The sequence below is a fragment of the Larimichthys crocea genome, chromosome XXIV, assembly GCF_000972845.2.
Source record: "Larimichthys crocea isolate SSNF chromosome XXIV, L_crocea_2.0, whole genome shotgun sequence".
Lineage (NCBI taxonomy): Eukaryota > Metazoa > Chordata > Actinopteri > Sciaenidae > Larimichthys > Larimichthys crocea.
The window spans coordinates 1,502,229-1,529,995 of NC_040034.1; the positions used below are offsets into that span (position 1 = coordinate 1,502,229).

Consider the following 27,767-nt stretch of genomic DNA (forward strand, 5'->3'; position numbering starts at 1 on the left):
CTTTTACTAAACTTTATGAAGATTTTGATTCTCATTTCTACTTTTGCTTAAGTAAAATTATGAATGCAGGACTTGTAACTGAGTATTTCTACATTGAGGTAGTACTTCCTCTACTGCTGGTCTTCTTTTTTGGGTGTTAGGTAGTACACTTGGTGCACTTGTGGTTGTGGTTTTTAGAGAAGTGATCTCAGCAGATGTCTGTGGCCTGATCTGAGCTGCCACACTGAACCTGTCATGAAAATCTTCTTGTGCTTGTCTTAAACTCAGAAACTTGAAGCTTCCCTCCTTTAAACAGCATTTTATTGTCGCACATCTCTCTGCTCAGTGAAGGTCAAACATCCAAATGAAGCAAAACAGATTTATTTAGGTGGAGGGTGACTTTGATTTTTAAGTCTGGAGTAAATCACTCCATGTAATTCAGGACTGAGACTTATTATTCTGCAAAATATTCATTGAGGTTTTTCAGCTGTTCACGGGGGCTTAGATGTTAAAACTGTCAGTTCAGCTGCTGAATCCGGAGCCATGAGAGAAAAATCTCCATTTGGCTGAGCTCAGGAAGGGATTGGGGAATGGAGAGCTGAACAACAGAGTAAATATTTGGCAGTGGAGAGCTCTTGGGAGCTGCAGAGGACCCTCTCTGCCTGAAGCCTGCGGGTGTTAAATAGATTAAGTGGCTGCTTTGGTCATTGTGGACAGAGAAATTCCCGCTCTTTGGACATGACTTTTCTTTGCCTTTGCGTGTTTTTGCTCTCCAATCGAGTGCCCTCTGTAAACTATCCACTCCAGCAAACCTGCGGTACTGTAATCCTTTGGTGTTTGTCAACCGCTGCGTGGCTCCTGTGTACACACACATGATGCTTAAAGGGGAAGTCAGTCCTGTCTTCTTCTTTTTTTTTAAGGCAGATTTCATCTTAAAAGTTGCTCAACAGTTTTTGTTTCCCAAAGAAACGCTTGTGCGTAATGTGCGTAAAAGACGCGAATGAACGACAAAGAGCATTTTGGACAAAATCTGCAGGTCACCGACTTTTGTTGATCTTTTTAAAAATGTAAAAAGAATTGAATGCGTCCTGAATCACACATGTAATATTGCTTAGGTCTATAGACTTGGCGGCAGTCGACGCAGAGCAGTAGATAGTGTCCCACATCCTATTCAGCTCCATTCAAAACCATGACAACACGGAACAAGCTCGGATTTATCCTGCAAAGTTAAAGGACATTGTGCCGGGGCGTCAATCACGCATTATTGCGGGACTGAACAAATGCAAAATCTTGACTGGAACAAATGCTTCCAACGGGTCTCGGACGCGGGGCTACATTTTCCCCTTTTGTTCCCCTCCTCTGGTTGGCATGTATTTGTGTTCCCTCTCGTCCGACCACCCAGGACGACTTGGGGAGGCATGTCCACCACCACTACCACTCTCCTCCCCGGCCTCATGCACCTCGCTGGAGTGGATGAGGACCGATATCAATATCAAATACGAGAGAGAGAGAGAAAAGAAAAGGCCTCGCATCAGGCTGGAATCACGCTTTGAATTTAATATGTGAGGAGACACACACACAAAAAAAAAGACCTGGGACATCAGCCTGCAGGCGTCAGTCACTTTAACTTCATGATATCAAACTTTTAAATATTAAATCAGACGCATCAGAGGCCGCAGTGCTCTCTCTCTCTCTCTCTCTGAGTTCTGTGCCTGAAGTATGATGAATGATCAATAATTGATCTTGATTACCAATTAATAAAAATCTGTGTCAGCGGTCATCAGTCACTGCTCCAATTTGTCAGAGGCTGAATGAGGCATGTTCGGAGGTTTCAAAGGTCTTCACTGGGCAATTCATTATATTATTCAACATTTATAAACATTTAATAACGTGCTATAATTACAGAATTAAGAAGTTCTTTCAGTTTTTAGTTCTAGTAGTTTTTTTCTGTGATTTATTTGTTAACAGTCCTCACTCACAAATACATGAATAGAAACCTATAAAATCATTATTTTTGGGGGGATATGTTCAAGTTTGTTTTCTTGAATTTGTCACCAACTAAAATATCATAAATCATCCAGCAAAGTTTTGTTTTGTTTTGTTTTTTTCCTCTGTTGTTGAGAAAATGTTTGCGCATGTTTGGGATTCCTCCACCATCCATAAACGTCACAAAAAAAACAACTTCTCACGCCCGCAATTAATGCGCCTCTAATGGACGTATTAGTTAAACCAACTTGCGGGGCATCACGCTAATTGCTCACTTTGTATGCAAATGTTGGACACGTTGTTTGGTCGAGAGGAGAGGAGGAGGAGGAGGGATGAGAAGGAGGTGGAGGGGGGGTTGATGATGGGACGGCCTCTGTTGTCAGTTGCCACCCAAGACGTGATTCAGCTCCAACAATTACCATTATCTGTTTCCCAGTTTGACGATACGAGACGAATCTGTAATGATGACGAGTGTTTCCTTCGCTCATTGTTGAAGCGCTGAAGAGTTTTTTTTTTCTTACTCCACACCTACCCATCATTGGGCGAGCGCACTCCAGCCATTCAGGTACTCAGGCGGAGGAGGAGGCTTTATAAAGCGGAGAGCAGCCTTGTGTTTGCAGCTTATGGAGTGCTGTTTGTGTAAACACTGAACCCCAGCCGTGCACACATTCCGGTTTCCGAGCTGGTGTTTGGACAGCGCGTAAAAGTGGATTTTTTTTCTCTCCTCCTCTTCTGGATAGATTGAACGTTGAGAGTGTTTGTTTATTTGTTTATTTGTTTTGGGGGGTGAAACATAATCCGGATTGCACGCACAGGACGCGATGGCTGCCCCGACCAAGTTCAGTTTTTCCGTCAGGAGCATCCTGGATTTGCCCGAGCAGGATGGGGAGGCAGCGCCGCTGCTGCGGTCCTCCCCGGCTTACTCCTCCTGCTCCTCCAGCTCGCCTTACACCTCCTGGATGGAGTGCGACAGGAGCCCATGCATATGTGAGTACATCATTTACTGAAATATCTCTGTCATCCACCAGATAGATAGATAGATAGATAGATAGATAGATAGATAGATAGATAGATAGATAGATAGATAGATAGATAGATAGATCCTGAGGTCAGAGGATGCTGGAGAAAAAATTTAATATCACAATATTTCCGTCTGACTTTGGACTAATCTTTTTTGTTTATTTCCAGCTTCTGATGAAGGGAGCATCGAGGCCTCCCCCGACTCCACCAAGCCGGATGACTCGTCCCTGGACTCGGAGCCCGACAAGGGCAAAAAGAGCAAGAAGCGCCGGGTGCTGTTCTCCAAGGCCCAGACCCTGGAGCTGGAGAGGCGCTTCCGTCAGCAGCGTTACTTGTCCGGCCCGGAGAGGGAGCAGCTCGCCCGCCTCCTCAGCCTGACCCCGACACAGGTGAAGATCTGGTTCCAGAACCACCGCTATAAGATGAAGAGAGGCCGGGCTGAAGGAGGGATGATGCAGGATGTGGAGATAGCGCAGCCTCCGGTGCTGCGCCGGGTCGTTGTTCCGATCTTAGTCCGGGATGGGAAACCCTTTCACACCTGCTTACTTGACACCGAGAAGGTTGGCTGTTTACCTCCATCTCCAGCGGTGCCTTTCCCCTTAGCCTACCCGTCTCTTCAGCATCCGTCCCCCGTCTCTCTCCCACCAAGGTACCACCAGCACTTTCCCACCGCGGCGGCCTCCAGATTCGCCTGGAGAGACTTTTGGAGTCCACTTTAATTCCGTCTCTCTCTTTTTAAAGCGAAGGCCTCGTTTCAATGCACGAACTCATTTAGAATTGCATCAAATGTTTTCTGAATGTTTTAGCAACTTAAACATTTAGATTTCCACAGAACGAAAAATATTTTGCACATTTTATTTTCATACTTTTTTGTTTTTGCGCGTGTTTGTGACTATTTTTTAAAAAAAATGCTGATTATATTTTGGCCTTACAGGTGTAGCCTGTAGATTTTTTTTTTTTTAATTATCCTCTGAGATATTGTATTTGTATTTGTGAAGTTACATAATATTTGAATGAAGATGAATAATGTTCAGAGATAGAAAGAGGTGTAGCAGCAAAAGCCACTATTAGTCTGAATGTTTGAAGGAATAAAAAATGTTATTTGTTTGTCTTTAAAGAGAATTTCTTTAAAGGTTTTAACTGTTTAAAATGTTTCTTTTTTGTGAACAAAATTATTAATAAAAGGTTTCTCATATTTTGTATGATACATTTGAGTCTGTGACATGCTTTCTTTTCAAAGTTTAACATTTTTTTTTAAGTTTTAATTTTTTTGGGCTTCAGTTCTGTTTTAATACTTTTAAAATCATAATATGCAGCCTAAAATATATTTCATTTGTAAATCTAAAATATGTAGCAGGTCATGACAGAGGCCCAGAGGCTTTTATAATGTTAAAAAAAAGCTAATTATGCACCCTGAAGCTGAGCAAACATCACTCCTAAAGAGACTTGGATTTGGTTAAGCATAAGAATGCCCCAGTAAACATTACAGCCTCTCCTCGGCACAGCACCCTGTTGTCGTCTGGGCCCATGGGCTGCTTTTCACTTTTATACAATTAACTTTTGTTATTCTGACGCGAGAGGGATAAATACAGCTTTTACCCTCACAGCTTTTCTGTTAGAAATGTGCTGTACTGTACTGTCTGAGGGAGCAACATGCAGGCAGATGGTCAGAAAACTGAGCAGGTTCATTAAGGATGTTTTTTTTTTATAGCCAGAAATATGCAACAAAAATAAAACAGGACTTTTTATTCATGTTTGTTACGAGACACGTCAGATTTTTTACAGAGTTATTAAGTTGTTGCAAGTGGTGCGCTGTTAAAAATCTTTCTTCAGCAGTGAAATGACCTCCAGTGAGCGCGGAGGTGTCTGATCACCTTCACTCTCATTTCCATATTGTGAAAAATATGCCTCAGTGTTTAAAATCATGTCAGTATTTCATCAGTGACGAGGGGGGTCTTCTGCTTTCACGCCCCCTATAATGTTGTTTGCTCGTCCTGTGACCCTGCAGCCCATCGTCCCTGTCACCTGGTCCTTTGTCCCCCTCGCTGAGGCCACCTTGTATCACATATGGAGGGGACTGGCCGAACCCCTCAGCTCGCTGCATCTCCCCTTAAACACTCTTTTTGTCTGTGTGTCTCCCTGTGAATGGACCATTGTCCCTCATCCAAAAGGGACCGAGACAAAATCTTTAGTGTTTCAATTCCCGTGATGTTTAATCAGTCCCTGCGACAAATTTATGAGGTTTAACTGCACAATGGTGTTTTAGAGCATCTTGGGGTTTAAGGGTGACAAAGACAGGCTTTTAGAGGTTGCCATTGGTTTTTTAAGTTGGTCGGAGGAATTGTCTGAAAAGGATGGGCTTGTATTAGCCTGCCCATCCTATAGTTTTACTCACTGCTCTGCCCCCGGGGGCCTCTTTTAGGAAAGTTATAAGGTCCACATAAACTGGGCCACAGGAGGAGTTTTGTTAAGCTGTTGCAAATAACATTTAATACATATTAGCTCTTAATGAGCCACAGAGTCAGACACTGATCCTACTTTTTTAATATTTTGCATCTTTTTTGCTGTTATATAAGACAGTTCTTGGATACTCTGAACTCTTTTCATTGGACAGAATTCGTCTTATTCTGTCTAAAAGGTGACAAAGTTAACAAAATACAGTAGATTATATATTAAAAAACTTGATACTTACTCAACTTTTGTCCTCTGGTGACATTAAAAGTCTCTTTTCTAAACAGAAAATTGGATTTAGTTCAGATTATTTGGATAATTTGAAGAACTCCTGCAGCTTTTTATGATTTGCAGTGTTGTTCGATGAGCAACAACAACCCCTAAATTAGCATTTTATTAACTCATGTGTGATTGAGCTCTGCACTATTTTGAAGTTAGACTTCAAAAAGTTCGATTTGTTACCTCTCCTGGAGCTCTGAGTGACGAGCTGCCGGCCTAAATTCATGCAGCTGAACGACAGCCGGTGAAGAGAGGACATGGTGGACTCAATGAAGCTTATTGGTGTTGGACTAAAATCTACTGAATCAGAGTTAATTCACTTGAGATGTGTCTGACAGTTTACACATCCAGAATGTTTAAAAAGTTCAGCGAGACATTTCTAACATTCTGCTTTGTGATCACTTCAAAAAACATATTTTTCTTCACCTCACGGTCATAGTTTGGATACATTTGTTGTTGTTGTGAGCACACAACATCATTTCTGTGTCTTCTTCTTCCTTATTCATTCATCTTTCTATCTATCTATCTAGGTCCTCTCAGATTTATCATGTGATCCCTGCTGGGGTCACGCTCCCAGGTTTGGGAACCGTTGTCAATCAGAAATAATAAAAATATTTCTTCTTCTCCCTCACTGAAAAAATCCAGAATCTATGACTATCATATCTGCTCTGTATAGAAGTGTCATAACTCACCTCCGTGCAGTAAAGTTCAAACACAGACTGCGCGACATCACATATACAGTTACTACTCGGAAAATTAAAATATCTTAAAAAGGTGCATGTATTTCTGTAAGTCAACTTTAAAGGTGGAATTTACATATTTATATAGACAAATAGTTATTGAATCAATATATTTCAAGCTTTTGTTTGTTTTGATTTTGCTCATTTAGGACTCGCAGCTTCAGAAAACCTCAAATTCAAAAACTCAGAAAATTAGAATATTGCTTGAAATCAATAAAAAAAAAGGATATTAAATACAAAAAAAGTTAAATCTTGCATCTGTACTTAGTACTTGGTTGGGGCCCTTTCTGCACGAGTGACTGCCTTAATCCGGCGTGGCATGGATGCTACCAGCTTGTGGCATATCTCAGGTGTTATGAAAGACCAACATGCTCTTCTTTATTGTTTGGTCTCTTGGCAATGCCCTTACAGATTTTCTATGGGGTTCAGGTCAAGGTGAGTTTGCGGGCCAATCAAACACAGTAAATCCATAGTTGTTGAACCAGGATTTTGTACTTTTGGCAGCGTGGGCAGGTGCCAAGTCCTGCTGTGGAAGATGAAGTCTGCATCCCTATAAAGCTGGTCCGCTGATGAAGTTGCAGTCCAGTATGCTGGACTTGTTAAAGCACAGAGGACCAACACCAGCAGCTGACATGGATCCCCAAGTCATCCCAGACTTGGGGGGGACTTCATGCATCTTCCTCCAGACTCTGGGACCTTTGTTGCCAAACGAGATGCAAACCTTGCTCTCATCAGAAAAGAGGACTTTGGACCACTGGGCAACAGTCCAAGTCTTTCTTTTCTAATTTTAATATTCTAATTTTCCGAGTAGTTACCTGTACGTGAGACAACACATTGTAGAACAGCAGAGTGATGCTGCTGAATGAAGACAGCATCTCTCCTGATGGATCTTAATGAGTTAAGGTCAGACAACACAGAAACACATGACACTACAGGCTGACATCTTCAGTAAAGACTTGAAGTCTTTGCTGTTGAGGATCCACCTCTCCACTAGATGGCGCACGAACACACCGTATCACTCTCGGGGTGTGTTTTAAAGTTCTCGTGGCCTGCAGACCAGCCTGTGATCCGCTGGGGGTCGCGCTTCACTTGCAAACTTTTCCTCACTTTAACTTGTGCTGTGCTTTGCAGCTGGTGATGGGTGGGTGCAGAAAGATGGCTGCCCGTAGTGACGTTTGGCTTGTTGGCGTGACGTCAGTGTTTGCACAAGAGGAAAGTCACATGACCTCTGTGAGTCCTGAATCAGTGTGACCCTGTGGTCCAAACTTTAAACGCAGAGAGAGAGAGCGGCCTGATGAGACCAGGCTCTGTTTTCAGCATACAGGCTTATTGATTATACCTAGTTATCAATATTAATATGGAGGTGCAGCACAAATGTTGTGCACATTAAATCAATAATGTGCTGTTTCTCTGGAGATGTGTGCATCTCTGTGCTTCATTAGCGGATATAAAGTGGCACAAAGCACTTGATGGACACATTTTTTAAATGTGTCTGTGCAGCTGTTTTGTGGCCATAAATATATATTTTAAATTGATATTTCATGGGGAATAATAACATTAACTAACTTCCTTTTTACTTTTCATCGCACACACTTGTGTGTGTTTTCTTTTTCTTTGCAGTCTGAAGTTCCTCTCTGGATTATATCACGCACTAATCAGTTCATAAACAACAACCTGAAGCCTCGATGACAAAGTCTCGGTAGCCTCATAGGCTACCCGCCACTTCAATACTTCACTTCAAAGTGTCCTCATTATTCCGAGGAATTAGTCAGAACATTTGGACTAATTGCCGCTAATTGGCCATAATAACCGTGTGCCAGAACATTAAAAAGGTACTGATTTAGATGATTAAGAATGTCTTGCGAAATTCCGTAATTAAGGAAAGGCATAAGCAAGATTTACCTTGGATGCAGAAACATGCTGTAATTTTAATTGCCTGAGATTATATGGCCTGCGAGTTTTTTTGCGCACGGCACCACGGATATCATCCAAACAGTTTGTTTTAACTGTAATGTTTAGGCTTGGACATTATGATGATATTGCTTCATTAAAGATAATTGTAAGGCAAAGGGAGGGTATGGATTGTTGTGATGTGTGTAGCAGTATAGCAGGGATGCACACAGTGCGCACATTTCCCTGCTATAACGCGCAGGCAGCCGTGAAATGTGCAGCCAAGAAGCCTGTAAAATCCAGATCTGTGTGTGATGATCCCCCGTGACAAACTGTCAGTGATCTGCATGTCACTGCAGTAATGGGACTCACACTGCTGATCAGTCATGGCCGCAGCCTCATAAATCTGAGTTTGTAAAAAATAAAACGTTTGTCCAACATTTGCAGCTTTATTTATTTATTTATTTTTAGAAATCTTGATGGTGGTTTGGAGCCACAGTGGAATAAAACTGATCACAATAATCACACCTGATTGTGTCAGCCACCAGAAGATGCTGTTTCTTTAATTCGACTCAACCTTGCAGGCTCACTTCTTTTAGGAGCTGGTGGCATCTGCTGCAGGACTGACGTTAGACCTCCGGGCAAGACCTTTCCAAAAACCGACATGTGCTGATAATATTTGCTTTATTAGTAGTAGTATTTTTGCACAGTAGCTCCGGTATGATCCTGACATCCACAGATTGTGTAAGTTAGAAGTTATTGTACCAATTTTAATTCTTATTTTCTGATGTTGTATATGAATAATTCTGTGCCTAAAATAAATAAATTATAATAAACGGGTAGCAGAATAATAAGCTGCTGCTTTCTATTAAAATCTATAAAATAATGTGATATAACTGTTTATAAAATAAAATTACGCACACCTTTAAAACGCACTGCCGATTATTATTCTAATACAAATAAAATATTAATAACAGAACTGCTACCAATAACAACAATGATAACAATAATCCATAAATACGATATTATTAGGGTCATTTAATCATCTTTGGTTTGCTCTATATTTGGTTTCTTCGTGCGTAAAAGCGCAGAAGAAGTCACCTGGAAAAAGCTGTGCGTAAAAGTGGACTTCAAAGCCATTTCGTGACTTCAAAGCTGGTTGGATGAAGCCAAAAAAAAAAAAAAAATCTTTCTGCTCCTCGTGTGTTTGAAAAAACCCGAGAAATGAGATGTGATTGAGTTAAACTGCTATGGCTCCTTGAGCATTAAGGCAAGATGCTACTGAGGGCTACCTGGCGTTGTGATGCAGGAGAGAGAGTACTTGAACGCCGTTAAACTTCACATGAGAGCCTCTTCTGCTCCAGACTCTATTTTGTTTTTTTGGTTGTTGTTGTTTTTTCTTTTTCTTTTTTAGAAGAGTGTGTGCATCTGAATTTAAGTAACACGCTGCTTTGCGTCCAATGATATCAGAAGAAAGAGAAAAAAAAAGGGAACGAGGGGGGTTAATCATTTACGCAGCCACTTAACACGCGGATGTGTATTTATTTACTTATCAGTATCAGTCAGTTTCCCTCCCCGCAAGTGCACTTTTGCATGTCTGAGTACGATAAGGCATAACACAAACAATCCTGCAATCACTGGAGGCCTCTCATGGCCATTAAAAGTCAGTAGTTCAACTGAGGAGTGGTTCTCCAACTCTCAAGTCCATATAGGCCTCCTTTCATCAAGAGGCCCTCGTAAACATCACTACAGTTAATAAAGTGTATTGTGGTCAGTGCAGTCTCAAGGTGCAGCCGCGTGTTTATCAGCGACAGAAACAAGACACGAACTCCAAACACAGCAGCGGCAGCAGCTGCTGCAGCAGCGGCGGCGGCAGAGTCCGGACTCCGGCTTCAGCCGCAGGGATGAACATTTATGATCACCTACGTTATGTTATTGTTAGTGGGAGGGGAGCACATGTCTTGTAAGTGAAATTACGCTCGGCGAAAGGAGGCTAGAGCTGTTTTGTATTGTTGCCGATGCCCCGCCTCTGATGGTAGCCTTAAACCTGGCACCCAGCTAAAACAAACCAAAGCCAGCACCGAGCTCCCACTCAATCCAATTAAGGCGGACTTGAGGCGCTCTCCTACGTGTTCATCTACCAGGATCGACGTTGAGACAACAGGAACCAGAGGGGCTTTGGCCAAAAAAAAAAAAAAAAAAAAAAAAAAAAAGAGAGAGGAGAGAGAAGGAGAGATTGCCTTGCCTTCTAATTTCTCCCTCTCCAGCCTCAGAACAATGTCGATGAGCCCTAAGCATACGACTCCTTTTTCTGTTTCCGATATCTTGAGTCCCCTTGAGGAGAGCTATAAGAAAGTAAGTATGGAGAATAACAACTTGGGGGCACCTCTCACTTCTTACCGGCAGCCGCAGGTCTCTCAGGCGGCGATGCAGCAGCACCACATGGGCCACAATGGGACTGTGTCTGCGGCTTACCACATGACTGCGGCAGGTGTTTCTCAGCTGTCACACACGGCCATGGGGGGCTACTGTAACGGCAACCTGGGCAACATGGGCGACCTGCCGTCGTACCAAGACGGCATGAGGGGCAGCACCACGGCCACCGGCTGGTACGGAGCCAACCCAGACCCGCGCTTCTCCACTAGTGAGTAACCCCCCTGTGCACCTGTTCTTTGACTCCAGCTCTGGCAGCGTGCTGAAATTCTGTTTCATGCGCAACTTTCGTGTTTTTTTATTTTTTATTTCTGCGTTTTAGTGCTTGTACGGTTTATGGCACCTGCGCGTCCGTGCGCCAAGGTGGGCTCTGTCCAAAAAAAAAGAAAAGAAAAGCTCCTTCAGTTTCGATTTCATCCGCTAGGTTTTAATTTTATTATAAGAGAGAGGCAAAGATAAATCATCTGTAACATCTGGGGGGGAAAAAAGTCACCAAATGTCTGAAAAAGCTCTGCGCCTTTTATTTAAGATGATTTAATGTTGTAATACTTTATCACACTAATCCAATAATAACATGCTGTCAGTCAGGAGCGGTTTGTGCCCAGAGGTTCAGTTTCTACAATTTGACAGGTCGATAGTGCATGATATGGATTTTACGCATTAGGGTTTGTTTTTATGGATGGAGCGTTTTAAGACTCGTTTTTACGCATCTGCTTGTCAAAATGAATCAGAACATGATGATGTAAAAATAATAATCACATGAAAGCCAGTCAGTCCTCTGTGTAACATTATAACATGTAAAATCAGTGATTTAATTATGTTGTTTTTATTTATTTTTCCCAGTTTCTCGCTTCATGGGCTCGTCGTCGGGCATGAACATGGGCAGCATGGGCAGCCTCAGCTCCCTGGCAGACGTGGGTAAAGGCATGGGCTCTCTGTCCAGCACCCCGAGGAGAAAGAGGCGAGTGTTGTTCTCCCAGGCGCAGGTCTACGAGCTGGAGCGACGCTTCAAGCAGCAGAAATACCTGTCGGCACCGGAGAGGGAGCACCTGGCAAGTATGATCCACCTCACCCCGACCCAGGTGAAAATCTGGTTTCAGAATCACCGGTATAAGATGAAGAGGCAGGCGAAAGACAAAGTGTCACAGCAGCAGATGCAGCAGGACAGCGGCTCGTGCCAGCAGCAGCAGCAACAGTCCCCGCGGAGGGTGGCCGTGCCGGTGCTGGTGAAGGACGGGAAGCCGTGCCAAGGCAGCGGCCACACGCCCACATCCTCCGCACAGACCCACCACCAGCAAGGGGGCAATGTCATGATCATGTCCAACAACACGTCCGGCCTCGGGCAGCATCAGAGCCAGCAGGTGGGAAGCACAGGTCACTCTCCAGATTTGGCACCGCACTCCTCCAGTCCGCCGTCACTCCAGAGCCAAGTGGCCGGCCTCTCCCACCTCAATTCCCCCGGCGCAGAGTACGGCTCGGCCCTGCAGTGTTCAGCCCTGTTATACGGCAGGACGTGGTGACAAGAGGCGCCGGCTCTGATTTCAACCAGTTCTTCTATTTAAAGAAAAAAAAAAAGACATTTTTTCTTCTTCTTCTTCTTCTTTCAAGACTCGACAAGTTTCACTGTAAATGTTGCGCGTTTGAACAACAAGAGCCGGATGAAGCTCGGCGAAGCTCCTCTTTGAGTTTTCTTCTGTTTTTTAATTTTTAATTATTTTTTTTTTGGAAAAGGAAGTGTGACTTATCCGGAGATGAAGGAGAGAAAAAAACAACAACAACAAACAAAGAAAGAAACATTTTTTAAAACCAGAAAAACTGCGGATGTGAAAGTCTTGGATTTATTTATGTAAATTATATTGAGACAAAAGAAGAATCAGCAGTTTATTATAGGCCAGGAAACAGGAAAGGCGCTAAAACTGCTGTATATGGGTGCTGTTTAATCCCCCCCGCACACACACACACACACACACACACACACACACACACACCACTCTGATTTATAATAGAATTTAATGTAAGCCGTAGATCTAGCTTGTATATTTCTGTAAAAGGTTTGAATTTTAGCTCTCTGTTGTACAAAGTTTTTGCCGGTTTGTTGTCGTTTCATTGGTATTTGTACGTTTAATTTCTTTGTAACTTATATAGATATTTGACTTACTACAAAAAAAAACAGTCCTAATAAATTATGGAAACAAGACAGCTAAGCTTATTTTTTTATATATATTTATATTTATTTGTGAAATATGTCAAACATATGCGCTGAGAATTATTCAGTTTTTGGGCGAGCAAAAATGAAACTAGTGCGTAAAATACTTTTTATTATTTGCTTATTTATTATTTTTTAGGAGGTGATTTTTGGGGCTTATTGTGATCAGATTTTTTTAAGGTTAAACCTGAAGAAGCAGGTGTCCATGTTGCCAAATACTTCATCAACACTTGAGCTCTTATAAAAACTGGAGCTCGTTCCTCCTGATATATATTTTATTTATTATTATTATTATTCCTATGTGATGAATCACACACAGCGTTAAAAGGCTGCAGCAGCAGAGCCCTGCAGAGTAAACTGAGCCTTTATGTGCAGCTTTTCTCTGTGTGTGTTTTTGTTCTATATACCGAGTGTGTGAGTCAGAAAGGTGAGGTCTGTCGGCTCCCAACATCAAACACAAACGCTGCGTAAAGCTTATCGATGAAATGCCCAAAACCAAACAGCGCGCGGTGCTTTGTCAAATAACTCTCGGGCGCGCGGCTATCAGCTGCTTGATCAATAATCAATCAGGGGTATTGAAAGAAAAACGACTGACGGCTGTTTGTCTCCGGTGTCAGACCTTTTTTTATTTATTATTATTATTACACCTGCTTTTATTTTACATCGCTGTTTTTTTCCCCCTCTCTCTTAAACATAACCTGTCATTTCTTCCTCTTTAGGTGGACGCTCTGTGAAATATAAGCTATAATAATCATTAGGGGCTATTCTCCCGCCATCTAATAGCGCCATAAGTATTAACTGTAAACACGCCGGTTGCTAAGCGACGGGAGGTAACGACAGGTGATTTATTTCCCAGTTTATGGCTGAAATAAGTTGTTTTCCAATTCAGGTTTGTTGTGGCCACAGATGTTGATGTCAAATAGTTTGCAGGAGAGAGAGAGAGACAATCCGACGTGACTGGGTTTATATGATAAATATAATATTTGTTTTTATTTCTTTTAGAGTTTTGACTAAAGATTCTTTTGCTCATGAAGAGGTGACGCGCATATTATTATTATTATTATTTATTTTGGACGCTGTTTTCAGATCATTTCCACACGGATTCATGAAACTATTCAGACATTTGGTTGCAGATACAGATGCAGAAATCAAGCTATAAATTCATAAAGTATGAGGTGTATTATTGTCCATAGAGCACCGTCGATGCTCGGCGCTCATGCAGCTGCAGCTGCAGCCCTGCAGGCCCCACAGTGTGCACCTGACTCCTGTCTTCTCCACACCGAGCATCTTCTCTCACTGATTTTTCATGCTCATGATGATGCGTCTGTTTATTCTGTTGTTACATGATATTTGACCTGCTGCGTCCTGGTTTGGATGGTTGTGCTTTGACTCTGCAGCATGTTGTTGGCTCACATACTGTGAGTTTAGTCTGTGAGCATGTGCAGGAGTGAAAAATATTTAAATATCTTACAAAAAAATGTAGATTTTTCACCAAAATAATCTAATGTGCGTGTTTCCCCTTTAAGCCTGCAGCAGCCTCAGCTCACAGGCAACAACAAAAACCTTTTCGGTGGGACTTGTAAGTGAAGTCTTAGCAGCAGCAGAAACTATCTTCTCTTAGGTGTTTCGCAGAGCTGGTTTTGTTCGGGAGAAAAGTGAGAACTTCGGGATTACATTAACATGTCTTTGGCGCGGTGTGTGGTCTTTGTGTGCAGCTTGTAGCTGTTGAGAATGACTTGTTGGAAGCGTGTGTGCTCTCATCGCTCTCTTTTGTAGAAACCCACAGTGCAACTCCCCAAGTCCTCCTGGCTTTATGGTGGGCTGGTCTCCATGAACCCAAAGCAATTAGTGCCTAATCTCAAGGTAATCATATTTGAGTTAGTGACTAGATGTTGAATTTTTTATTCGCCTGTTTAGTTTCGGTGTCACTTTCTGGGTAATATCTAACGTCCAGACATGCTGCGTTATGTATCAGTCAAGATTTTTCTTAAAATTAATGCTGCAGTAAATTCAACGACAGTCAGAGAGCTGGCGTTGATTTAAATCATGATGACAACATAAATGATATTACAATTTTTTACAACTTACACTTAAATCGGAAAAAAACTTAAATTGCAGCTTTGTTTCCAGCACATTTTCATAAACCGTGTGCTAATTAATATCCACAGTGCATCAAATACGTTACTGCAGGTTTCAAATGATTAAAACCACTTGAAGATAGATATTGCGTCCTTCAGAGTAAAAGACTCAGAGACTGAATAAAACTTTTAATAGCACGCACAAGAGAAAGAGAATATATCAAATATTAAGAATAATGAAGACAAAAGGGCGTGATGCATTAACTGTGGTTTGTTTGCGTGTAGTTGAAGCTCTCATACATCTTAAATAAAAACAACAGATCTAATAAAAGCATGATTCAAAATGTTTTAAAAGTTTTTATGTTAAAGATGCAAAGAGGCGGACTTGGTGCTGTCCACGGTACTGAAACATGTCAACAGAACTCAGCAGGCAATATTAAACATAAACATATGATGCGTTTATGAAATTAAATCACGTCTGACACATTTGTAATAACAACCAGAAACTCAACAGAACTGTTTTTCCAAGTCAGTCCTAAAAAAATAAGACTTTTTAAATTTTGCTCTTTCTCAAGTTCCCAAACATTTCCCTGCAGCATTCACGTGCATTACAATTCACGTGCAGAGGACAATTACGCAGCAACTGCAATCACCTCCCTTTTGGTAAAATGTTTTTGTCAGCCTGCAGCAAAAAAAATCTTTAATTGTCCTGCGTTTATCTGCTTCTTCAAGTCATTGTTCAAAGAGCGCAAACGAGGGTCATTTGTGAACTGAAATACTTTGCATGCAAAGCGGAGCCCAAGATGCTGTAATACTTGACCTTTCAGCATAATTGTTGCAGGCATGAAATGCAGCATTCAGGAGCTGGCTGAGTGGAGTCTTTTCTCTCTCCCTCCCTCTGATGAACAAAGCGCATTTTATACACCTTCGGTGTTCATTTGGCTTTGTTTCTTTTGGAAGAAAATCTCTCTGGGACTGGCTGCAATTTATCTTCATTTTAATAACAGTGCCCGGGCGGGGGAGAAAAAAAAAAGGCACAAATCACAAGATTTCTCAATTCAACACTTAACAATGGATTTCATGCTTAGCCTCCTTTTAAAATTAAATTTTAAAAAAGCCAGAAAACTTGCAAATGGATGCATTTATCAGTTTGACATGACAGGTCTTTAACTAAATGATATTGGACAGCAGGATTTCAATGTCTTGCTCAAGGACACTTCAGGCAGACAGTGATCGCAGCAGGGGTTGAACCCACGTTGAGTGTTTTCTTTGGTCACATGGATGCTAAATAAAATAGGAGAAATTCCTCCCACAGTGTATTTTTTAATATAATACTTTAAGGCCCACAATGTTACAACTATTGGAGATATTTATCTAGATTTATCTTTACCTGTTTATTTATTTATTTATTTGTGAGCAGTGCTCACAAAGAACCACAATAAACAAACATGTATGCAGAAAAAAAACAGTATGTAATGGAAATTATATTAATTTTACCTGATGAAGGTCTGAGAGCAGAAATATTAAAGCGATTGATAATATGCAGGAAAAATCATTAAAGAAAAGCAAATCTGTGACAAAAGATGCCAAATAGTTTTTTGTCTATTATTCAACCTCTTTTTATGTGAACAAATTGGATGAATGTAGGGGACAATAAATAACATATCATATCATATTTAGCAAATACTATTTTTTTATTTAGCTGATTCTGTCCCTGTTTTAACCTATTCTGTCGCCTATAAACTGTAAACATAGTTAAAAGAATATATTTAGAGAGAACAACTATAAAAAATCATAATTGTGTAGACCCATGAAATCATTATAGTCATCTGGCATATTTTAATTTAACTGTTCCTAACTTGTATTTTTTGAAATGGCACTCTATACTTTCATTTTGATGAAATACATTTCAAGGTTTTTTAACTCTTTCTGGTCACTCAGCTAACAAATTAATAACTGTTGTCCCATCCCTTTTGACTGTTTTAAGGACGGACTGTTTCAGATGTGTTGTCATGACATCGGCAAAGACAGAAAAAAAAGAATCAGATTTAAAGGACGGTGTCGTCTGCATAGAATCGAAGTCACAGTGAAACAGAAGTTAGAGAGTCTTAAGCTTCATTTTGTGAGCAAAACAAAACATGTGTGATTTGATAGGAGAGGGTTTTAAATCGAGTCCTCGTCGTGTGATTGGATTACTAAAAGTAAGAGAGATTACAGCAGGACATGGATGAGCCACTGCAGAAAATTGTTCTCCGCATTTTTTTTGGAAATCTAAGCAACGTTTTGTCTGCTGAAATCTTAAAAACATATTTTAAAAAGTCTTTAAATCTTTGTGCATGATATAAAATCAAGAAATAAACCCAAGAGTAAAGCTCGAACTACAATTCTGTAGCCCGCAGGAGTCTGAAATGAGAAAATAACTGTTCTAAGAAGTGATCCCTGTGGCACCTCATGTTTGCTGAAGAGGATCTTAAACCGCTAGGAGGGACAAAGACTTTTTTTTTTTTTTTAGAGATTTAGTGCAGAATCAGAGCCAGAAACACATTTTTGATATGTACACTGGTCTTTTTGTGTTGGTCAGTGGTGCTCGTATTGTCCACAGCTCTTCCTTCTTTAACCCAACCTGCTTCAGACGCATTCAGGATTAATTGTTCTAATATTAATGGTTACTGTGAAAGCAAAAAAACAAAAACACAAACATCTGCAACACAAATGCCCAGAGCAAGGCCTCTTCCTTCTAACACAGACTCCACCACCTTTCTCAACCTCACTCTTGACATCCATTTGTCAAAATCATGTTGCAGGCTGCAGAGACGTTTTGGTGCAAAATTACTTTTTTAAGGCTGAAAGAGCTGCTTTGAAATGGTTGGCCCAGTGGATACACACCCTCTGATTTTCTTCCTCAAACTATATACAGGTTTGCCTACAGACTGGAGTTTAGAGCTCAGTCTCAACTGGACCACATAGGTCTTTGTGGGTTGGAGGACGTGTTGACTCGAATCTATTTTTAATACACAAATTTAAATGTTAAAGGAGGATTTCCAAGAAAACCGTAATTGCTCATATTTATATATTTAATTCTGATATTTTAAATTAGTAAATCAGCAGACTAGCAGGGCCACCAATGAAGTTGGGGAATTAATAAATGAAGATATATTTATCCTTCATGCACAGACATATGAGGTCAGACAGAGTTGGCAGTGACTCAAACCATTTTCTATTATTAGAAGACCCGATCTGAGATTCAGATGAATTCTTTTGAAGGCTACATTCAGGATTACCTCAGGTTATATTTGGATTTGATTAAAAGATTAAGTTTAGGATTGGAGGATGAGGACAAGGTTTTTGGTTATGTCATTTTTGTTGAGCATCAGGAACCAGGAGCCTGCGAATAAGGACCTAAACTTGATGTTCGAGGATTGAGACCTGTTCTGATTTGCCAAAATTTCTGTTCCCTCGTGTGATTTTCCTTCCTCCTTTTGCCCAAATATCCAAAATCGTCAGGTTTCTTTCTCCCACAATGGAAATGTCTTATTCCTTTAGCACTTCACCTCACCCAGTGGCTGCAAACTTTTATCCCCCCCCTCCCAAAAAACACAGATATTTTAATCCTAAACACTGACAGCATGAGCCACCTTGACCACACATGGCCTGGATACAGTTTTAACGACCCATAAATCATAAATATTTCTGATATTTTCCTCTGAACTTTTAACAGATTTCAAGAGTTCATCCAAAAAAAAGAAACTTAAACTCTTTAATATTCTGCAAACTTCATATTTAGACTGGGCTGGTTTTTTAAAAAGCAGATCATGAACACGTGTCTGTGTGCGCGTTCGTGCCTGAATGTGCGCGTGCTCCCGTTAAACACGCCAATTAAGCGAGATCCAGACTAAAGCTCGGTTGTCATGTCTGTGTACAGTACCAGCAGGAGTCCTTTGGAAACCAACGAGCCATCACTAACCCCGTTAACACCAGACCCTCCAGACCGACCCGGGTCCCGCTGCTCGCTCTATAACTTCTCCATTTAATGAAGCTTTGAGGAGTTCCCTTTCAACATGGCAAGACCTAAAGCGAATTTAAATGGACCTACACACGAGGTCACATTTACTAATTATATCTATAATATAATTTTACAGGGATGGGTCGAGAAACAGTACACATAAAAAAAAAGATATGTGAAGGAATATTAAGAGCAGTGGTGGAAAAGTAACTGAGTATGCATGCAAGTACAAATTTAGGTGACTTTACTTTTGCTATTTTAACCTTTCAGATGGAGTTACTTTAGGTTTTTACTTTAAAAATGAAGATTTAAACCTCTTATAATTTAATATATCACTACTAATGATCCACTTATTATTTTCTATACTTTCACTTTAGTAGATTTGGGATATTCATAATGGAGTTTTTTTTTAATTATATATAGTGTGGTATTAATAATACTCTTCACTGAGTAAGATAACATTATAAAAAATACTGTGGGGATATTGTTGGAGTGAGGAGACGCACATCCACGAGCTCATCATACATGTTTGATCTGACTTATTGCTAATAAATAAATAAATAAATAAATAAACTTCACGCATGCTCAGTAAAGTGTAGAAATGTAATGATCCTGCATGTAATCGTCCAGCAGTCTGGTCCAGTTCAGTGAATAGTGAAGTAGCCTTTTACAAACCAGAAAAAAAAAAAAAAATTCCTTGAATGTTGCTACAATAAGCAATCAAGCAAGATCCCCAAAGCGTGGACATTTGACAGCTTAATGAGTTCAGGCTGCAATCACTTTAAAGAAAAGGAGCACACACAAAAAAAAACCATGTATGAGATGAGCGCAGCTTCATTTAACTCACAGTAAAGACGCATAACTACAGCTCCATGCAAACACAGGATGTAAAGAGGTGCTGTATATTAGGACCTGTTGAGAAGTGTGTGTGTGTGTGTGTGTGTGTGTGTGTGTGTGTGGTGAGAAAGGGGGAGGGGGGGGTTGATATTTGCCCCCCTAATGAAATATGTCATTACGAGGAATTCATGTGACACAAAAGGGGCGACAGTCAAAAATTGCCCCACTGCTGTTCAGTAATTACATAGTTTGCCCTGGCAGCGCCTTCAGGCAGGTGGCTGGTCCATCATGCAAATGGCTTGGCTGTGCCGACATAATTAACCACTGCGAGCCGCTTAAATTAACAATTAGCTAACATGCAATTCAGTTCACAACGCGGTGGTTCTGTTTTTTTTATTTATTTTATTAATTTATTTTATTCCCACTGTATGCTATTCCGGTCCATGAATTGCTCAGTAGGATATAAGCCTATGTGATTTCTTACTTGGTCAATTTACAGGCTTAAATGAACGGAAATCAGGAGGCTTGTGTATCCTAATCCCTCTCCCTCACTCCTTCATGTGCACATTTATGTTAAACACCTTCTTATAAGCCTATAACATCTCCGAGATGTCAGGCTTTGACAGGCAGCTCAATAAAACATAAATAAAAAGAGAGAGGGAGGTGGAGGAGGAGGAGGGGGTGTCAGGTGTTGATAGTAAAATGGGCAGTTTAACAGAAAACAGCAGTGTAAGTGAGAGTGAATCGGACTCAGAGGCCACATGCTGGGTGTGAGCCAGCCACCAAAAAGGTTCTGCTTTTCTAACCTCTCCACTGATCCCCCTTTGCAGCCGGCGTCCCCCCCCCCCTTAAACACCATTGCCCCGTATACTGTGCAAAGGGCCAATCACGGGCCCACCCACTCTCTCATTATTCTCGCTGCCCTCCCGACATGACACGAGAACAAAGTAGACATTAAGCAACATTAAACCCAGGGGATGGGGAGTATAGTCAGGAACCCAGTTATCTTCTTAATGAAGGAAAACACATGCGGAGCGATACACACAGGAGGGTAATCAATAGAGACGAGCGGACAAAGAGAATCGGAGCGTCCAAAAAAAAAAAAAAAAAAAAAGGGAAATGCAAATCAATTAGAATCGTTGTTTGCTTTGAAACCGTTGAGTCTATTTCCATTAATTACATGTTCATTAAAAGTAATTCGTCTAGGCTACACAACAACAACAGTTGTCTCCTCCTTTTTCCTTTTTGTCCTGGAGTGATGGACAAAGACACTGGCCGGAGTCCAAGCCCCCTCCACCTCCTCCACCTCCACCTCCTCCTTATTTTATAGTATTTAATCTCAGTCAGTCCAGTCTGGGACTTTGTGCAGCTTGAAAACAAACCGCACTTGCTAAATTGTCTGTATTATCTCAGAGTCTATTTAAAAACAACTTTCAAGTTCATTTAAAAATCATTTATGCAAAACTTGTGGATTTGTTTTTAGGAAGAAAAAAAAACAGTTTTTTAAACAAGTGTTATCCTTAAAATGTTCCAGCATCATGATCACTGTGCTATCTTATCTCCCCTTTTTTTTTCCACTCCTTTTTTTTTTTTTTTACACAATCAGAGTTGCTTTCACTAAAGGCCCACAACCCTCTTTGCTGGTTGCTATAGCATTTTCAAGCACCATTCTGCTAAATCCCAACCCCCACATAGACCTGCTCTGCACACTTGTAATAAATTATCCTCAAGTTGAAACGACTAAAACGAGCCGGACCAAAGCTGGACAGAGGCACTTTACTGAATCACACCTCATAAACATTTTCATTTTTGTGCGACTTGACCCACGCAAAGCTTTTATACAGTCAGTGCAACGCGTCTGGGTTCTTTCAGCACATCCTCTAAAACCTTGCCAACTCTATGGGGCCTACTGTTTATCGGAGCTCTTATCTGCCTGCTGATGACTGATGTTATGCAATCACATTTTGCAACAGCAGTAGACAAAATCTGTAGGCGGCTGGATGCATCTCATGCCGAGCCCTCCTCCTTATCCTACAGCCTGAAGTGCAAACATATGCGTCTGGAACGCCGAGTGAGAGGAGCTGCTGATTTGTTGATTAATTAAACCGTGCTCCCCCAAAAATGCCCCCTAAAAGCACACGTTCACAATGCCGTGACACCAAGTTTAGTGGTGAACAAGTGGAAATTTGAATCAGCCTCTTTATTCTATGAGCCCCCCCCCATCTTTGCCAAATTGAATGCAGATTGAAAATAATTTTTCAGCTCTTGACTTCAGCTATTCACGGCTCTCTGAATTGCTACTGTCACATTGCCACACAAATGTAAATAAAAGCGTTTAAAAATCCTTCAAATGATTGTGAGGCTGTCAGTTTAGGGATACTGTGTAACGTGCACAGAGACATCAAAGATTACAGTGTTAAGCTGCTGTAAATAAATGAGATTTACTGTACTGAATTAATCATGAAATCCTTGGATAGTATTTTTGAAAAATGTCTTTTTTCACTGACAAGCCGGCCTGTGTTTTCTATTTTACAGCATCTTAACCTGCAGACAACCTCTGCAGCTTTATCTTAATATATGTACATATCAATGTCTGCAACAAACTCCATTTGTACTCACCTCCTCCAGTGGTTTCCCAGTGTAGGACCAGTGCCTGCTGTGCTTTGGCAGGAAATCAATACAGGGGGGAAAATCTGTTCTAATCATCTGTACATTTACCATCACAATCAACAATCAAAGCCAAGACCTGAATCTTTATTTGTAGGCCTGAACTGAACAATTTTCCCACTGTGAAAGGCAAGCTAAATTAGAACCCTTGGTTCCTGTTAGTAGCTCTTAATGGCTCTGATTTGTGAACTGCTAAATGAGGTTATGTAAATTGATCCTGAATGTAGGCAGAGGCCTGCAGGTGACAGGTGCAGTCGGCTGAAGGTGGGGGGCAGGGGATGGTGTCATGAAACGAAAGAGGAGGAGGAGGTGGAGGGGTGAGGGAGTAGTATGGCAAGATGTATTTGCAGGGCCACTGAGAGACAGATTTACAGACTGAGGTGAGACAGACTGTCTGTGGGTGACGGGTTAGTGGACTGTTTATTAACAATACTACATTATTAAACACAGATTATTTTGCTACATATACACCAAATACCAGTGACTGAAAGTAACTAAGTACATTCAGTTTATTTAGTACACTTTAAATTATATTTATTTGAAATATAAAGCCCAACACTTATTCTTATATTATATTATATCATTATATTTTATGCCTCATGTCTATAACACTCTACGATAATGTAGTTATAAGTAGATATAAGGTTTTTATAAGATGTTAACACATCCCTGTCTGGAATCAAACTGGTCACATTGCATTCATGTACTGCAACTGCTAAAAAAAAACTTACCACACTTTATATAGCACCACTATATAAACAGGTAATACAGCACAGGTATGATTGTTTATAATATTGTACATTATTAAATGTAAAAATGTACGATGTGTTGACTCATAAACAGTTTACTATGCTGCGGGTTAAAGTAAATTCACAGCATGGCATCTAGCGAGACTGCGTCTGACTGAATACCCCTCGCCTCACCCTGTGAAAGGCCACATCTAGGGGCCAGTGTTTAGTTTTGTCCGTTGTCATACTGTAGAAACTTGATGGTGCGACATGGCACAACTTGAAAACATAGTTATGAATATTATATTTAATGTCTGTCCTTAAATTTTACACACTAGACCTGAAAGTACAATAAACTTCTGACGTAGTTTTTTTACGTTGCGATGTTGGTACTTTTTTCTTGAAGTATAGGAACTAAATACTTGAATCTAACTTTACAAACATTTGTACATTCACTGCTTCTCCTCTCTTTCTCTCGTTAATCATTTGTTTGTCATTATCCGTCACAAATAGCTCGTCTTGATCAGGATGTCTGGTGCTGGCAGACAGCCACGTGTCAGGCACATCTCCACAGTTCTGACTGAGGATGTAATAACAAGGGAACTATCAACATACAGCCTCTCTGGGAAAGACTGCTGGGTGACTGAAGCAGCTGACTCACTGCACTCCACTTCGACCATTCAGGCTCCTCTGGTTCCTGTTTCAGCTGCAGGGAGGACAGCGTAGGACATTCCTTACTTAGGAGGTGAGAGCTGACCAGTGGTGGGATGGGACTTAGTACATGTGCTCAAGTACTGTAGTTCATTTTACTTATCAGGCTTTATTCTTGTACTCCACCACAGTACTGGATTTGTTTACTCCATTTATTGTCTTGACTGTGTCCTTGTAGAACTTTGGGAGGGTTTAATGAGTTTACTTTCTACGATTACACATAGGTTTATATATTATATTAAAATGAGACTTTTTCAAATGTGTCAGCAGAACAAGCTGTAAACTCAACACAAAGCAACGTCCACATTCATTTAGTGTTGTGTGTACGAGCAACGGTCAAATAAATTGCTCTCCTTTTAGCTCACTTTTGGTCTTCACTCACTCCTGAGAGAAATATCTGCCTGTCAAATACTCCACTATGTTCAAGAGCTGGTCGCTAACTTTGTCTGTCTGCTGTTGGATGCTGGAGTAGGTCGTGTACGTTAGGTGGTTTCTATAGTTCTTTGTTTAAAAACAGCTGCATATAAACCAAACCAATAAAGTTGTAGGTTATAGAACCAAAACAACGAGATTAAAGACACTAAAATGTCAAATAGAGCTGATAAGAACTGCACAGATGACGGAGAGTAGAGGACGAGAGACTGTCACAGGCCGAGGCGGAGACAAGAGAAAAAAGAGGAGGAGGGAGGAGAAGAATAAGAAGAAGAGAGAAAAATAAGAATAGGAGGCAGCGTAAGCAAGCAAGGAAAAGATATACAGGAGAGCGTCGGGGGGTGTAGAGGGGTGGGGAGAGAGAGAGATGGGGGGGGGGGGGGGGGGGGAGAGAGGGGGGGGGGGGGGGAGATAGAGATAGAGCGGCGAGATGGGGTGGGAGAGATGAGAGAAGAGAGAGAGCTAGAGAGAATGGAGAGAGATATGGGGGAGGAGGAGAGGGGGGATTGAGAGAGAGTAGGGATAGAGAGAGGGAGGATAGATTAGAGGGAGATGTCGGTAGAGAGATGGAGAGATGATCAGGGAGGGAGTAGAGAGAGGGAGATGGATATAGCGAAGGTAGAGAGGGGGGGAGTAGAGATATAGGAGGTAGAGACGGGAGGGAGAGAGATCGGGAGATGATAGATATGGTTGGATAGATACGAGAGGGATTAGGATATCATGGGGGGTGGAGAGAGATATAGTAGATCTATATTATAGATATATGTCTATATGTCATATGTAATATCTGTATTAGATATATGTGTGCGGTGTATATAGGTGTCGAAGATGATGGAGGTAGGAAGACGTAGATGATTAGTGGTCGAGGGATGGTGATATAAGATATGCTATGTCTGCTATGGGTGCGGGTGAGATGTAGGAGGCTGGGTACTGTGTATATATAGATAGATATCTATAGATATATATAGCGAGATATAGATAATATCTATGTATCTATATATATGATATTATAGTATCATTATATATTATATATTATATATATATATATTATATATATTATATGTTATTATGTGTTGTATATATGTATGTATGGGTGTATATATAATATATATATATTACACACACACACACAACATAATAAAGATATACATTATAATACATATATGTATGTATATACTGTATACATACTGTATCTGTGTGGTATGTGTATATATTATATATATTATCTATATATATATATTTATATATCTTCATATATATATATATATATATGATGATATAATCGATATGAAAGAAGAAGACAGAGATTTTTCTTCTTCTTTCATTACTCTCCAGTTTTACAGTTTAGTTTTTTTTTTCCAGCAGTATTATGTGTCGGATACGATATGAAAAGAAAAACACAATTCACAGACAGTCAAGAGCTTGTAATGGAAAACCATCTGAACATAGTTCAGGCAAGACACCTCTTCAGTCGCTCCATGTGCAAGGGAACCTGTATTAAGCTGATTAAGCGGTCGCACATGGAAGGGCTGAAGTGCTGGTGGCCGTGCATCTTCCTCTCGCTGATTGGAAATGTGGCAGGTACAGCAGCGTGCAGCAGTAAAAGCCAGTTAATAACTTTATGAGGATGCTTAGCGCTTTGTCCATATCATTAATGCTCTTCACAGTCAGAAGTGGCTTAAGGCAATAACCTGCCAGCCTACCTGTGTGGCTAAATTTCAGTGGAGACTGCACAGGAGTGTAGTGTTTTCCCCATCACATTAACTCTCTGAGAGCTCTACCGAACTCTCAGTGAGTCTGTCTGACTGTGGTCAGTGTTGGGTTTAGTTTCTAGTCTGTAGGGGTGGATGGCAATGTTGCTGGGTCATCTATTGGACAGTGGGTCCACCACTTTAGTCCAGACTTAAGTATCTCAAGAGCTGTTTGTATTCATGTTCCCCAGTGGACGAATCTCACTGACTTTGGTGCCACCAACAGATTGAACTTCAGGTTTGGAGCGAAATGTCTGAACTATTGGATGGACTGCAATGAAACTGATAGATATTCATGGTTCCCAGAGGATGATTCCTAATAACTTTGGTGACCACCTGACTTTCCTGCTCGCACCATTTATGATGAAAATAATTTTAAATGAAATATTTCAACTGCTACTTCATCTGCTGCTTGAAACCCAGTTCACACATTCATGCCCACTGCATGATAAGCTGTAATAACCTTGGTTTATAAGAAATAAAAACATAATAAATAACATTATCATTAGCTTCTAATGGTAGCATGCATTAAAATGATGAACATATTGTACCTGCATGTTATCTTTGTCATTGTAAGGAGCCTCACAGACCCTCTAGCATGGCTGATTTAACAGTGAATAATTAAATAACCAGGCATTTTAAACATATTTAATCCACCGTGCTGTGTTCCTACTTCATGGTGAAGTGGTTTTCTTCTCACAGTAATAGATGGCGTTAAAAATAGAGGTTGATAATTATTAAAAAGCAACATTTCTACATGTTCAGCTGCCGCAAGGAGCTCAGTCCCAAGTCCACAGGAAAGGAATACATTTAATTATTCCCCTCTCACTTAAACGAGACAAAACCTTCCCACCACAATCCACTTGTCTCTCTACATTGTGCTCCCTCTTTCTCCTGACCCTCCCGTCTGGCCTTTTACTCTGTCTCATGCTCTGTCAACATCATCTGCCGCTGTGGAGCAGACAGGCTCAAAAGCAGACCTTTTTTTTTTCGCTTTTTTCCTGCAGGTGGCTGATGTGACTGAGGCAAGAGGCAGCAACAATCCCTCTTCACTCGCTTCCCTCCACCAGCAGCACCTCATTTCCTGTAAAACACAAACTCCCCTCTCCGACAAGACCGCGTTCTAACAAGGCATCGCCTCTTATTTAACACTGGTTAAGCGTGTATAAACAGTTAATTAAAAATACACACGATAACACAATATAATCTTGTTCTAAGCAATCTAGTTTTGCACATATTTGTGGTCTTTGAATGTCTTCAAGTTAAATATTTGAAAATGCATCTTAAAAGATGGATATAATAATTCTAGACTTTAAAAGTTCACAAATTACTCAATGTTTGGGTTTCCTACAAAATATAGCATTTATAAGAAGGTATATAAGCAGCAATTACTTATTATTATTATTATTATTATATACTTTTTTTTCTCCTTTAAATAATATGTATCCATTATGTAGGGCTATTTATATATTTATTATTGCTAATGGCTGAAAGCACTAACAGAAATCTAATAAGTGGCTCTTCCAAGATAATTATCGAAGTCCATTTGTCTATGTCCGCACAAACCTACATATGT

The 27,767-nt window shown here is 40.7% G+C and overlaps 2 protein-coding genes across 2 annotated transcripts; both read left to right on the forward strand.

The window, feature by feature from the left end:
• Positions 1-2,020: 2,020 nt before the first annotated feature.
• Positions 2,021-4,052, forward strand: nkx2.9 (NK2 transcription factor related, locus 9 (Drosophila)). The gene is made up of 2 exons (XM_019277968.2): positions 2,021-2,952; positions 3,154-4,052. Exons 1-2 carry the CDS (start codon positions 2,787-2,789, stop codon positions 3,702-3,704), a joined length of 717 nt encoding a protein of 238 aa, XP_019133513.1. The 5' UTR covers positions 2,021-2,786; the 3' UTR covers positions 3,705-4,052.
• Positions 4,053-9,172: 5,120 nt separating this feature from the next.
• On the forward strand, positions 9,173-12,974 carry nkx2.1 (NK2 homeobox 1). Its single transcript, XM_010744640.3, has 2 exons — positions 9,173-10,989; positions 11,622-12,974. Exons 1-2 carry the CDS (start codon positions 10,623-10,625, stop codon positions 12,296-12,298), a joined length of 1,044 nt encoding a protein of 347 aa, XP_010742942.1. The 5' UTR covers positions 9,173-10,622; the 3' UTR covers positions 12,299-12,974.
• The last annotated feature ends 14,793 nt before the right edge of the window (positions 12,975-27,767 follow it).